The sequence below is a fragment of the Varanus komodoensis genome, unplaced genomic scaffold, assembly GCF_004798865.1.
Source record: "Varanus komodoensis strain SLA01 unplaced genomic scaffold, ASM479886v1 scaffold6_2, whole genome shotgun sequence".
Taxonomy (NCBI): domain Eukaryota; kingdom Metazoa; phylum Chordata; class Lepidosauria; order Squamata; family Varanidae; genus Varanus; species Varanus komodoensis.
In genome coordinates, this window is record NW_025336346.1 from 7,126,464 (window position 1) to 7,141,159 (window position 14,696).

A 14,696-nucleotide genomic window follows, 5' to 3' on the forward strand; every position below is an offset into this window, starting at 1 on the left:
GTTTTGTTGTTTTTCTGCACAGTATGCGAGTGTCAGCATGGAATCTGCAACCATGGACCCTCTGGTGATGGAAGCTGTACCTGCTATGCTGGCTACACTGGTCCAAAGTGTGACCAAGGTATGTATAGCATTTAATTTCTCCTTTTTATAAGTTCCACAAAGATGCTGGTTTCAAGGGAGATGCCCTTGGAATAGCCAGTGTTGTTTGTGCTATCTCTAAGCTGCATCTGCTAGTTAGGGCTCCTATTAATGGGAGGGCCACTAACCCAGTACCAGAATTGTGAATTATGCTGATGTGACAGGCTGGCATGCCTGTACGTCCAACCCTGTAATGTAGAACAGCTCACAAGGCCCTCTTTGCCAGATTTCTCAGAGCTCTTTGCCAAATTTCTCACCAGCTGCTCATGTTGTAACAGATGTCTCATGGAAGAATGCAGGTTTCTTTTTCAGAGCATGTTTCAACTCTTTCAAGAGAAAGTTAGCGTGTTTTGCCAAGCAGTCCAAGAGTGTGAGTGAAGCCAAGCCTCAGTCTAGGCAAATAAACTGATTACCTCCAGTTCCTTATTCTGTATGGTTGTGGAAATAAGATTGAGAGGAAGAGCTGGACTGTGTGAGCCACCCTGAGTTGGGTGGGCTATAAAGATAATAAATACACTTATTAAGGAGCCAAGCCGTAAGACAGAAGCGGTTCCTTTAAAATAAATTAAACATTAAACTTTTGCAAGCAAAAATGGGTAAGGATCCCAAGAATAACTCAGCCAAACAGCTCACGAGGTCTGCACCCGGGGCTGCTTGGCTGGGGTTGCCCCTTCGCTATCTATGAGAAGGTGAAGAAAGAGAACGGCATTTCCCCAGGGCTGGACATCCAGTAATTACAGATAAGGACTGACAGACTGGAATTTCTCCTGTGAGTTTCCCTAGGGAGAGCAATGCTGAGGTCCGTTGGCATGGCACCCCTGATGGGCACCTGCCTCCAGGAACTTGCCCTCTCCCCTGCTCCCGCAGCTCCTCCTCCACTTGCTCTCCTTGCCACTGCTGGGCTGCTTGACAGGCAGGGGGGCCGTGAGCAGGGAGGCTGCTGCGCGTGCAGGGGGCCATGGGAAGAGGCAGCCCAGGGTGCTCTGGCGCCCGGCCTTTGCTGGGGTGAGCACCCTTGGCCTGTGAGCAGCCGTGTCTCCACTGAACTCCAGCCGGGCCAATAGCTCAGGGGTGCCCCCTAGATTTTCTCGCACCTTCAAACATTTTGCAATCAGAGCATTGCCATTATTGTGGAAATATCAGGAAACCCACAAGAAGGCCTTTGTTCTTCTCCTCAGATGTACAAATGCTATTATCCTGAGCAAAACTGCCCAGATAGGCCTAATGATGTGTGTGATTGTGACCCACTCATCATCCTGGAATCTACTTAGATGCAGAGCAGTTTATAAAGGTTGCAACTACATGAAATAATAAAGAATGAAATAGATTACTTGTGCAAACAGTTGCGCTCATCTTTTACGAAGGAGCGTGTTGCTCAGATTTCTACAGGCTGCTCTTTAAAATGTCTGTTGCTTCAGTGGTGAATCGGACATACCTTTGGACAATTTGGGCAATTCATTCATTCTTTTTTACATTCAAATGTATCAGTACAGCTCATGAAAAAATAACTTGTCATCTAAAAATTAAACTATTGGATTGTTCAGTAACATCAGACCTCTATTTCTTACTGAAATTATGCTAAAAGTAAAACAGTTTCTTAAACCTTGATGCAATTCCAGATTAGATCAACAGAAGTAGTTTCAGAGTAATGGGAAGCGATAGTTCACTAGTCATACCTCAGCTCAAATACCGTGGTTGGTTCTTGATGCTACACTTTAAGTGGGATCCAGGTGAACTGGAATGAGGTCATAAGATGTCAGAGGATTAGAGCCTAGATCCTGCAAGGAAACTGGCTATGTTTACCTCTAAGAAAGGAAACTGAGAAGGGGTAGGGTTGTCCCACAGAAGAGAGCTACATTCTGCTGTCTGTCATCCACGGGGGTAGGACATGAAATACAAGGCTGAAGGGAGCCCACCTCTGAGGCAGAGCTCCAGTGTGCCTTCTGTCCCCAGGAGTCTCCAAGCCAAGATGGAGCAGCCAGGGCTAGGGATGCTTGGAACTGGATTCCAGCAGTTAAACCCAGTGGCCTAAATGGCCCTTTCCACTCTGTGATTCAGTGAGGAGACTCACAGTCCTGTTGTGGCATTTTCTTGATCCCCTACTAGCAAGCTGCCCTTGACTTTTTACTGTTCCTTGCTGAAGTTTCTTAGTAAAAAACTTTCCAGGTATATGTTGCAGCATGGCTGTAAAAACAAGGGTTAAAGAAGATGGGCATAGAGGACTTTTTTGTCTTTAAAATATCTGCAAGCTAGATCATTCTTTCCCCGTCTCTACTCTTTGGCAGTCCCTCTGCCGGCACTTTTAGTCTTGCTAGAGGCCTGTCCTCATGGAGGCTGAGATACCAGATCACTCACTGAGCACTCCCAGGCCAAATTGTTGCTTTGGCAAATTGCCAAAATGGGCAAGCATGACTTTTTCACCAAAAATTATTTTGTTTTCATTTGGATTGAGCTCTCTTTTGTCAATTGGTCTAGGCAGTCAATTGGTCCTGAATCCATAGGCAGACTTGTGGATCTCAGTCAGCCAGAAAGATCCACATTTTGACAAAATTGTGAATGAGAAGGAGGAACAAAGAAGTCATTGATTTTAAAAATAAAATCAATGTAAATCAGTAAAAAAAATACTGTTTACATTTTTTTCCTATTTGTTCAATTTATATTTGAATTTTATGCACCAAGTTAAAAGCTTCTTTTTAACTTCAATTTGTTCGTCTGCAGTACTTTCAAGGAAATGTGTATGGTGGTCTGAAAGTCACTTGTATTTTGCAATTCATAAAAACTTATATGTCGTGATATTTCAGAGCTGTCCAGTTGTGGAGGTGTGATATGTCAAGCCAACTCTCTTTGTGTGACAAAGGACGGGCAGCCCAGGTGTGAATGCATGCCGGGGTACAGGAAACATGGGAGCTACTGTCAAGGTGAGAGGAAGTAACTGATGCTTATGTAGCACTGAAAGCCACCCATGTGCATCTTTTCATGATGCAGAGCCTGTGGCAATCTTGTAAGGTGGGCCAAGTGCATTTCCGCTCCTGCCTGGTTTTTCAGTCCCAGCTCACTCTCCCTGCAGTCACTCCTCCCTGGGGATTACTGTAGCTGGGACACCAGAGGACCAGGCTAAAATCGCTCCTGCCTTGGATGCTAGACACACATCGAATGGTACTCCCAAAGTATGCACCTTATCTTTCAGGGGAGAGTAATCCATCCAGCCTGCTTCCCTCTGCAGTGATGGGGCATCCTAACTCCTCAGCCATGATGGCCAGGATTTCTGGGGATAATGGGGATTGCAGTCCAACACACCTGTGGGGAGACCAGGTTAGGAAAAGCTGACTTAGATCAAGGCAACCACCACACCTCAGCCCCACAGGTTTCTGTGAACACCCCACTCTTTTCTGGGCTGAAGTTTCTCTGATTCCCCCATGTCTAGTCTAGGGACTTGTTGGGAATTTCTTCAGCCTCCCTGGCTCTGCTGAAAAGGAGAGGTAGAAACAGATGCCATCCCCACACAACTGGTCAACCTCTTCCTGTAATTTCATATGGCTGTTGAAAGCCACATGCTGTCTCAAATTTCTGGCCACGCCAAGCAGCCCAGAAGGGTCCAATAACTGATGGCACAGGAAGCCACTGAGAAGTCCAAGGGAAGCAATAGGATCAGACTCCGCTTCTATCTACATCATGATAGTATCTACCTTGACTGCCAAGGTTGTTTCTGACTGAACACCAGATCTGACTCCAGAATCTGCATTACTCAGAAATATTGGGAGATTCAGTCTGTATTTTTTCGTATATAAACTAGAAGCAGAAAATGGAAAAAGTAAAACTATTTAAGATCTATAAAAACAACCGAACACTTAAGTTCCAGAACGCTTCTTTTATCTTCTCCTTCCTAGTGCAATTGGGCTCATAATGAAAAGTGTAGAATTTATTAGAGACCTGGCAACTGTCTTTGGTGAGACGCACTGCAGCTTGTTTGTTCCTTTCCCTACATGGGTTTAGTTCCCAAAGTCTTCACACACAGCCCCTTATTCACACATACTTGAGGGCTAATGAACAGCCAAAGTCAACAAAATGTGTTGTGTGTAAAAGCTATGCTGAACCAGTGAAAAGACCTCATGCTGGGCCAAAGCCAGGCAACCAGAATCTGTTTAGCTTTTGCTCTTTGTTCCACAAATTGTTCACCCATCTGAGGACCGAGACCCAGAGAGAGAGAACTCTTGGGAAAAGTTGTGCATGGAGGCTTGACAGAATGTGACGCAAGGCATTCAAAGCATAGTAGCAGCATGAGAGGTTGCCTGGGCCAGCTCCAAAATGCTGATGTAGACGCGAAGCCTTCAATATGTGCTTTATAACCAGGAGAGTGGTTGCATGTGAACACAGAAGGTGCCCAGAGAAAAGGGTCTACAAATGTCAGGTGCAAAGAAAGTTTCTTGTGGGGACCAAGTGAATCAGTGCAGGCGGCACTGGCCAAATCAATGACTGTGACTCCAAGCGCTTGGTCTTGTATAGCCTTCCCCAACCTGGGCCTCTCCAAATGTTCTGGACTTTCAATCCCATCCTGGCCAATGGTCAGAAAATGGTGGGAGACACCAGATGGGTGAAGGTCACTGAAGTTGCTAGCAACTTGGCTTAAGGTCCTCTTCTGCTGATGCAGGGAAGGTGCCATCAAAAATGAGCTTTTGGTTGTGGGCACTGAATTGCATCAGTGTCTACCAGCATGTATTCTGCCTCTCCCACTGGCTGGCTACATTCCTACCTTGAAACTTCTACATTTGGGCTGGAAATGCAGGACTAGCTTACAAATCCCGTCATGTTCTTTGTTGACATCATTCACAGCCCAGGACCCCTGCAGTTCTTCCCCGTGCTCAGTGTTTGCAACCTGCAAGGCTGTTGCGCCGATCGACTATGAATGCACATGCAAGGAAGGGTACCACGGGAATGGCCGGATATGCCAACCCATAAATCCCTGTCTCACTGACAACGGAGGCTGCCCTAAGAACTCCACTATCTGTGCATTCGAACGTGCAGGAGAGGTAAGCTGATTAATTACTATGTGCTTTGCTTATCAAAGACAACCCCATGATTTTGCTTAGTGAAAAGTGTACTAAGAACCTAGTACTGTATGCAAATAATAGCAGTTACATTCCAAACAAGTCATTTAGCAGATGATAGACTATTCAAATGCAAGCATCTTGCTGAAGAGACTGTTGAGTAAGAGCTTCTCTACCTTCCAGTTCTTGGTTTAAAAAAGAAATTGGAAAGTTGAAGAAGGTGACCTGGTGGCACAGCACTACAGCCCACCATGAAAGATCAGCATGGGCTCTTGCATCATGCGAATACAGCACAGCTTCTGCAGGTTGGCTTATTTTCCATGGACAAGCCACCCAGAGAACCCATGGCTTGTTTAGGGCTGTCCACACATGGCAGGGCAATTTTATCACAGGCTACTGGAAACTGCTAGAGAGCAACCTGGCCGCAACAGCAACCCCCCCCCCCCCGCCTTTCCTTGTTGTTGCCACCCTGCCTCAGTCTTTCTCAGTTTCCCTCACTTCATGCCTCCAAACAAATAAAAAGATGTGACAGCTAGCAATGATGTGGGGAGATCGGGAAAGTGCGTGGGGAGTCACAGCAGCTGGAGGGAAGGCAGTTTGTGAGCGGGTGTTCTTACTTAAGTGTAAAATGAAGCAGCCTTTCATTTCGTGCCCTGTGTGTGTGTATGTGTGTGTGTGTGTATGTGTGATTTACTAGGGCATTGACAAAAGATGGGTATCAGTAGGTTAGGCTAGGTATCAGAGAGTCCCTCCTACACTGTTGTACAACACCAAAATCCCTCCAGCCAGCAGACCGATTTCTGCATTCATAAAGGCCCTGAAAATTATTCCCATCAGGCGATCTGATGTACAGCAGGGAGCTTCCCTCCATTGCTGGCAACCCCAGCAGGCCCTGTGAAGAGCAGATGCTGACTCAGGAAGTTTTGCTGCAATGGCACTTGGGACATGTGCTGGAGCCAGCGAGAGGAATGAAGGGGGAACAATCCACAACAAGCCCAATTGTCTGTTGGATCAGTTAACGGAAATGTGTAAATTCCTCCTCCATTTGCTTCCCATCTATTATATTTTCATACGCACAGATGGTTATTTTTAAAACTGTCAGGGACCTGCAGTAACCGTCAAGGCCATTGCTCCAAAAACTTGCCGTGAAAAGGTGGAGGGTGATTAGCTGGAAAGCTAGGGAAGTGCTGAATAGATCAGGACACTGAAAAATGTTAGTTCAGCATGGAAAAACAAGAGGATCACTTCACCAAGGGGAGATATTGCCCCCCTCTTGGTGCATGTGCTCCTTTGGCCCCCCCCCTCCCCCATTTATGGAGTTTCTGATGTGTGCTGCCTGGCTCCTCCTTTCCCCTACTTGTTTTTCTTGCCTGGTCCTTTGCAATGAAGCACAAAGACCAACAACAAGAACAACAACAACCATGAAGAAGATGAAGATGAAGAAGAAATAACAGATAGGACCTCAATTGTGCATTTTTAAAGCACCAACATTATAATTGAAAAAGCCAGGGTATGAGTGACGGTCTTCCAAAGTGCTGCTACCTGGCAAGGTCATGAGGAGTGAATGGCATGGGCTTTCTGGTTGCTTTTGTCAGTCAGCTCTGTAGTCAATTGCAGTGGCCACTGATAACATCTGCCTCCTCGGTTCAGATGACATGATGATATCTCATGGGCAAAAACAACTGTGCAAGAAACCATGGGCTGTCTGGGTGGCTTGTTCCCACTGAATAAGCCACCTTGCAGAAAATGCTCCACATTCAGAAGGCACAACAAGCTACAATGTCTGGCTGCCTATGGTGGGTTGTTGCATTATGTGAACCCAGTGTGTAAAAAGCTTTCATCTCTTTTCTAGAATCAATACCTGGGGATGCATAGAACAGCCTTTGCTGATACATCTGAAGGGGGTGAGCTTAGGGAGACTGGGAGAGGCCCTGCATCCTGTAGTTTCCCTCTAGAGCAGATTCTGAGGTTTGCAAGATGGGGGGAGTACAGGAGGGAGGAGAACAAGGTGAATTCCCATTGCATGACCAGTGGATGGTCCCTTGTGCAAACTTTATCACTTCCCCATTATTGAGATCATCTGGTGTGTTCTAGCATGTTCTAAAATCCTGCAAATAAATAAAGTGCAAGGATGAGATTAGCTGAAGGAGCTGTGACCCAGGCACAAAACTGCTGATCTACCTTCTTTTTCCGTAGTCAACTTGCTTGTGTAAGACAGGAATGTCCAGGAGCAGCAGGCAATGGGGAAATAGAATGGGTTGTTCGCCCATCAACTTCCGTAGATGCTTTCATTTCAGCTGTGACAGCAGTTCAATATGTGAAGAGGACCCCAGTGGGACTGTCAAGTAAGATGCATAATATACATAATGACTTAAATATGTTGAGTGGAAACTGTTTTGTCCTCATTTTGACTGCTAGAATTCTGGATCCAGAACTGAGTCCTGGATCAAGGGATTTGGGCTCCTTCCACACCGTTTCTCCATACATTTGATCTTTGCTGAAATAGACCAAGCACTCTCATCTCAAGTGTAACTGGGAACTGTAGTGCAATGCATTGGGAGCAATGCTACATTGAGGAAACACCACTTACTCCAAGAAATTCCAGGTAGATGCCAAGGATCCAGGACATCCATGATCAGACTGAGCAGCTGTACTTCTATCTTCCCCCACACTATATCTCACATATCTAATGGCAATTTAGGTCAGGAAATTGGGTGGGGTGAAAATGCTCCAGGCCAGTCTGCACATTGTTCTTTCATCAAATTAGCAGCCTCACATAGCTGCTTGGAAGTTTTAAACAACAGCGACCACTAAACAACAGTAGAAGCACAAGGACAGCCCTCCATGTGCATCGTATCTACTGTGACCACCGGAGTGGCATTTTTGTCTCCTAACAATTGCACAATAGGTAACAATTGTAGCTTAGGTAAACCTTCCTCCACCTAGAGCCATCCAGATACATTGGACCACAGCTCCTATGCTGGTTGGGAGTTAGAGGAGCTGTAGTCCTAATACATCTGCAGGGTGGGGAAAGGTGGATCAGCCTGAGACAGTGATGTGGCTCAGACAACATGATAACCCATATTCAAGTGCCGAGTATGAGCTGAGTATGGATTGCCATTAAACAATGGGTTATTATTGGTCATAGTGTCATCCGAACCCAGCTGTACAAATAATTCATAAAGAGAAGGTGGATTGCAGACTGTGGGTTGTTTGTGGTTAATAAACCATGGTATGTTAGTGCAGCTTAGTTTGGGCAACATGATATTAATGTTTCAACAACCACCCATGGTTTAATGACAACCGATAGTCAGCCCTTCAGTGTGGGAGTTGTCTGAGCCCAGCAAGTGACTTTTCTAAAGCCACCCAGTGAGTTCCCACTGGAAGACTTCTTCCTGGAGGATAAGCTGGAAGATGAGGAACTACTCACTATGAGTGGTGCTCATGATTTGCCAATAGCCCCAGAGAAGCCTGGGCCATTAGGGGCACCCACCAGGAGGGCATCACCTGTGGAGGATGAGGACCCTGCCTCAGAGGTGGAAGCAGAGAAGACCCCAAGCCTGGAGGAGAAATGTTGCCTTGAAGGACAGGAACTCAGAAGGAGTGCTGAACTGAGTCAGAGGTCTCCTTGTGGGAAAAGGTCTACTCACAAGGAGCAGCTTTTCAGCTGCAGACACTAAAAGTTCACAGCTGAGGCTTGGCTGTGACTCCAATAACTTCTGCGTAAAGCAGCAGCAGCAGCAGCAGTGTATGGCCAAGAGAGTCCTTGGATGCAACACTGGTTAGCTAGTCCTGGATTTGGCTCTGGGTGGTTTTCTTGAGTGGGACCTAGTATGAATGCTTCTGGATTGAACTCTAGTGCAGAGAACCTCCTGAGATAATTGGTTCCATTGTTACATTGCTCTAAGAGTCAGGAGTTTTTCCTGTTGTTCAACCAGAATCAGGCTTCCTGTTATTACCTGAGCCTGTTACTCTGTAACCTGCACTCTGGGATGACTGAGTAGAGAACCTGGCCTTGTGCTGTGTTGCAGCCTTAAATAATTGAAGACTGCTGTCATATCTCCCCTCAGTTTTGTCTTCCCAAGGCTGAACATGCCTCGTTCTCCCAGTCTCTCCTCGCAGACTTTGTTCCCAGTCCCTTGGTCATCTCTGTTGCCCTCCTCTGTAGCTCTTCCAGCTTGTCTGCATCTTTCTTCAACTGTGGTGCCCAGAACTGGATGCTCAAGATGAGGCGTAGCCAGTGCTGAATAGAAGGCAACTAGTATGTCACACGATTAGAAAGTGATGCTTCTCTTGATGTATCCCGAAATAGCATTTGACCCTCTTGCAGCATCTCCACGCTCTTGACTCATATTCAGCTCATGATGTGCAACAGTTCTGATCCTTCTTGCTTGTAGTTTTGCTGAGCCAAGTATCCCTTGCCTTGTAGTGATGCACTGGGGGTTTTTTCCCCTAGGTGCAGGACTTGGCATTTGTCCGTACTGAATTTCTTTCTGGCTTTAGTTGAGGGATCCAATCTATCAGGATCACTCTGAATTAGATGTCTGTCATCCAGACTATTAACTATCCCACCCAATTTTGTGTCATCTGCAAATTGGATCAGCATTCACTGTACCTCTGTACCCAATCCCTTAATTGAAATATGGAAAAGCATGTACAACAGGTGGCTGTATTGGAAGGGCAGTGCTATTGCAGAAGGAGGTAACCCTTCTGGGTCTTTGTGGGCTGGGCACATCTGGCCATTAAGAAACTCTCCTGGACAACAGCATAAAGGGAATATACAAAATAACTGGGAATTCCTGGTAAGAGTCCAAGTCAGGAAACATTATTTGGAGTAATTCCTCCTACTCCTGTTGCATGCTCATGAGGCAGGAGCAGCTCAGCAACAATTGCAAAATGCAAGGGACCCTTGGGAGGCATGAGTGCCCCAAATCCTTAGGGATCTTGCTACAAAAGGGGGTTTGATGCCCCTATTTCACAGGCAGTGATCTCCCAGTTTTCTTGGCACATCTGGTTGGTCACATTTGACAGCTGTTAAATGCTGTTCAGAAGGGGGGAAGAACCCCCTTGTAGCCCACAGGGGCAGCGGACAGGTGCGTGTCTGATGGATCTTGCCCGCAGGCACCCGTTGCCCATTATCCACCTCTGGTTCCCCCTTGCCGCTCCCACAGAACTGTGGGAATCTGCAGTTGCGCAAGGTAGGCTATAAAAGATTTTAAAAATATTTTTGCAGATATTGCAAAAACAGGTGGTTGCATTTTTTCAAAGGAAATAAAAAATCCTACATCTACCTGTTCCCATCCCTGCAGTGAAAATAGTAAATTAAATAGCAAATTGTTTCCTGCTATGGCAACCTTTCTCTGCCTAACAATTAAAGGTCAGTTGGCATTCGTACTCTGTATAGTGCAGAAGTGAAGACTGAGGCTGAGAGAGAGCACTGTTTGCATAAAGTCAGCTCCTGAGTTTGTGGCGGAAACAAGATCTACACGAGGGATGCTCTGATTTGTTGTTCAACCTCTTTAGCCACCTGATCCTTAGAGCACTTTAGATTTTTACTGCTGCTGTAGCTGTAAAAGAAAATCAGACAGAGTCAAACATAACACTGATGTTAGTTATATTTTGTTGTATCTGGTTTTGCTTTATTGATGTGTAGTATTACTACCCATGTCAAATCAAGACATTTCTCATTCAAGGCCCTCCCGCAGTACCCTGTTCTGGGGAAGGGTCAGAAGGCAACAATGAGGGAGAGGGCCTGCTTGGTGGTAGCCCCAAAAGCCTACCTTGTCAGTTGCCAACAACAACAACCTCCCCAACAATGTATGTTGTGAGCTCCCCGAGGCTTTGTTGCGATGGAGGCGGCATAGAAATGTTTTAAATAAATAAAATAAATAAATAAACAAGGCTGCCTCATGCCACACATCGCTATCTTTGCACTATTGCATTGACACCTTCTTTCCTCTCAGACACTTGGTAGCATATGATCAATCATGTTTTGAATTCTTGATTGTTCTGTTGCATGTTTACATTATATACTTTTTATATGTGTTTTAAAGATTTTAACCTTTATAAACCTCCCAGAAAGCTTTGGCTATCAGGTAGAACAGAAATTTAACAAGTGAAATAAAATGAGGTGAAGACTGAATGTCTGGAAAGAAATATTTTAAAGAAACAAGCAAGTTACCAACCAGACTTGGTAAACGAGCAAACAGTTTTTGAAAACCCCTCTCATTTTCTCCAATGTTGGTCAGGTGTGTCTGCCAGGATGGAAAGATTGGGGATGGCAGACTCTGCTACTCAAGCATCATGCAGGAGATCCTTTCACTGAATAGAAAACTTTTTGGCAGAACCGGATATCGCTTATTTGGTAATTTTCTTCAGAACATCTTTGATTGGGCGGTGGGTCCCCCAGTTCGCTGGAGTCCACAGAGCACAGTTAAAATATTCTGGTTGTGTCAGACTTCTCTGACTAAACACATGCTGTCAGTGGCTATCCTGGGGCAGATGGAGCAAATTATCTTCTACCTCAGTTGTGGTCTGAACTCATCCTTTGTGGCAGCCATATTAACTAAAGCGACCTGCCTCAATGGAAACCTGAAGCATCATCAGTGGTGGCATAAATGCATCTAGAATATGAGACACCCTCAGTTCACAGCAATTATTGCTGACTTAGGAAGGAAAGAGGGGATCTGCCCAGATGGCAGGGTGGAATTGTCCCTTGTTATGCTGCATTAGGCTAGAAGTGACTCAGTGGGTCGATGGCTCAGATCTCCTAGCAGCCATCTTTCTTCCTTCTCCTCAGTCACAAATGGCCGGGGACACGGAGAGTATTTTTCGAAGTGGGAAGCTCAGGGTGGCCCAATATGAAATTAAAAGTCAAATGTAAAAAGGGCCTCAGCTGTACCAAAATTATATTCCATTCATGAATGTTGCATTTCAAGTGGAACCTGCAACAAAACGGTGCCGCCGGATGTTCGTGTCCAGTGTGCCAGCAAGGCTCTCTTCCAGGTACTCCATTGCTTCCCCCTCCCCTGGATTTCTGGTTTTCCTCCTGCAGCAGTCAGGCAGCACTCTGGGCATGGGTTGTTCCTCACTGCCCATTGAGCTTCCCTTCTGTGCACGGATGGTGCCAATAAGTACTAGTTCTCCAAATAAGATTCCCATTCTCTCTCACACACGTATACATAGAAGTAGTATGTATACTTAGTAGAGAAGACCTAGGGGTGCACAGTTCAGGGTTTGGCATCTTCATTCTCCAGTTCAACTTCTTTCATTTATCTAGCAAACCTTCCTGGCCAGTTCAGTGCGCTCTGCCCTCCCCAGCAGAGCTGTTCTCCTGAGGCAGAGAAGAACGGCGGTCCTTGAAACTGGGCTGCACCTTTTGCTGTTTATCAGTTCACCTTGCCCGGGGGGCTAGGGAGTTTTGAGAAAGGCCTTCAACCCTTCTCATGTGCATTATTTCCCCAGTTTATTACCCTCACTCCAGTACTGCTCAGAGAAAACTCTGCAAGTATCTATATTGGATTTGCTGTTGTAATCTTGTTGATTTATCACTATTAGACTTCATATTTGTTTCATTTTGTATTCTCTATGGTGTCTTGAGTGCTTTAGAGGAAAAAAAAACCCCAAGGGTTTGAATGCCTAATATAAATCAATTTTGAATCAGAGAAATGGCATAAGGACTTACTGTTCCACTTCCACAGGGAAATTCAGAGCAACATGGTGTGACTGCTTTGCAGAGGAAAAAGCATAGAGCTAGGATGAGGTCCGTACACTCGTTCTCTTCTCCTGGTGCTTGTAAAAGCTTTAGCCATATAGACAAGACTTTGGAAAGCAATGAATCCAATCAAATGAATCATTATCTGCTCTATTTAATGACTTATTTTCTGGTGGGGGTGTCTTTTAACAGAACTGGGTTGCGAATTAATGCTGAACAAATATGGACCTTTCACAGTGTTTTTGCCACTAGTTTCTTATTCCAGAGAAACTGGCAGTGATGTAAGTACCCACTTCCTTTGGTAAATTGTGACTCTGGGAATGTGTATTTAGGGAAGTCAGTTCCTTTCCTCTGGTGTGTTAGACGAGACGCAACCATTTCTCAGGCATGCCTGTGCCTCTGGCTACTCACGGGTTCAGCACCTTGGGTCTCCTGTTGCAAACCACTGAATGGGTCCAAGCAGTGACCCTGTGTGCTGAAAGTACCAATCTTTTTCCTTTAAAAAATGGAGGGGGCAGATCATGGTTTTGGTGTTGGTAGCATTGCAGTAGATATTGAGGTGGATCTACAGAAAAAAATCAGCAAAGTTGACATTCCCTGGTGGATATTTCTTTCCATGTGAGGTTTTAGAGGTCCAAGAGCAAGCTGAGATCTTCCTTCCTTGCTCTCATTTCCATTAAAGAAATTTGCACTGCTGCCCCTGTTTGGTGCCTCTGAACTAGCAGCTGACACTTGTGAGGGAATCTGTTATTTTGAATGGAAAGGGGTTTTCTGAAATGTCTGAGCTTAATACAGACTCAAAAGGGTGATCTTTGTCTACCCCTCTTGAATATCAAAATCAGGTGCAGAAGACAGCACAGGGTGCTAGTATTCCCGCATGTTCTGCTTTCAGAATTAAAGCAGTTATTGCTGCTACTGAAATGACTCCGTGGATATTTTAAATTGTCTCACTGATGTGAATTGATCAATCTGTACTTGAGACAAAGTTACTGGATTCCACAAGGCACCTGTTGGTTTGTCTAAGATGCTGAAGGGGAAACAGTGGAGCATAAGGCATTTATATGAAGAGATTCTGCTACCTTTCCAGAAAAAGGCCAAGACTGCTTCTAGAGTCCTCCTAACCGGAATATGGTGTTGTTTACAATCTGCTGAATGTGGAATTAAAATGATATTTTTGCAGAAGCACGTAATTGTGTGGTGTAGTTGTTAAGAGCACACAACTGGGACTCAGGCAATGCAGGTTCTAGTCCAATGCAGGTTGCTATGGAGCCAACCAGGTGATTTTGGGCAGGTCACAGACACTCGGCCAGGCCTACCTCACAGGGTTGTTGTTGTGAGGATGAGACTGAGAGCAGGAGGAGGAGAATGACCTGAGCCACTTTGAGTTCTTTGTTTTAAAAAAAGACAGAATATGAATCTAACAAAAAATAAATAGCCCCTTTTCATCACTAACCCTCCCATAATATAAGTTCTATTGAGTAGAGGGTCCCAGAAACATTAAATATTTCTTCTTCCTCTGCAATATCTTGTTTGAAATTTGGACCAAACCCTAGCTGATTTATAACAGAAACAGAAGGGATATGAACCTTCCATGTGGTCACGTGCCTTTTCTATTTAATCAGAGGTTGTTATTATCATGTTTATTTTTTCCATTTGACATGATCCACCACATTTATCAATTTAATTTATAAACACTAAATAAACAACCTGATATCTGCCAGAAGTTTTTGACTAAAACTCCAATCTTGACTTGGACAAATGGAAGTTGTAGTCCAAAATATTTGAGAGTTGCCTACCCT

General features: G+C 45.1%; 1 protein-coding gene across 1 annotated transcript in view; it reads left to right on the top strand.

Annotated features, from left to right (window-relative positions):
- The window catches only part of STAB1 (stabilin 1), a 115,030-nt gene that overhangs the window by 15,237 nt on the left and 85,097 nt on the right, over positions 1 to 14,696 (top strand). The window contains exons 6-11 of the mRNA XM_044451507.1: positions 23 to 118; positions 2,940 to 3,056; positions 4,969 to 5,165; positions 7,380 to 7,528; positions 11,432 to 11,547; positions 13,090 to 13,178. Of these exons, the coding sequence (XP_044307442.1) occupies positions 23 to 118; positions 2,940 to 3,056; positions 4,969 to 5,165; positions 7,380 to 7,528; positions 11,432 to 11,547; positions 13,090 to 13,178 (764 nt within the window). The remainder of the gene's footprint in view (positions 1 to 22; positions 119 to 2,939; positions 3,057 to 4,968; positions 5,166 to 7,379; positions 7,529 to 11,431; positions 11,548 to 13,089; positions 13,179 to 14,696) is intronic.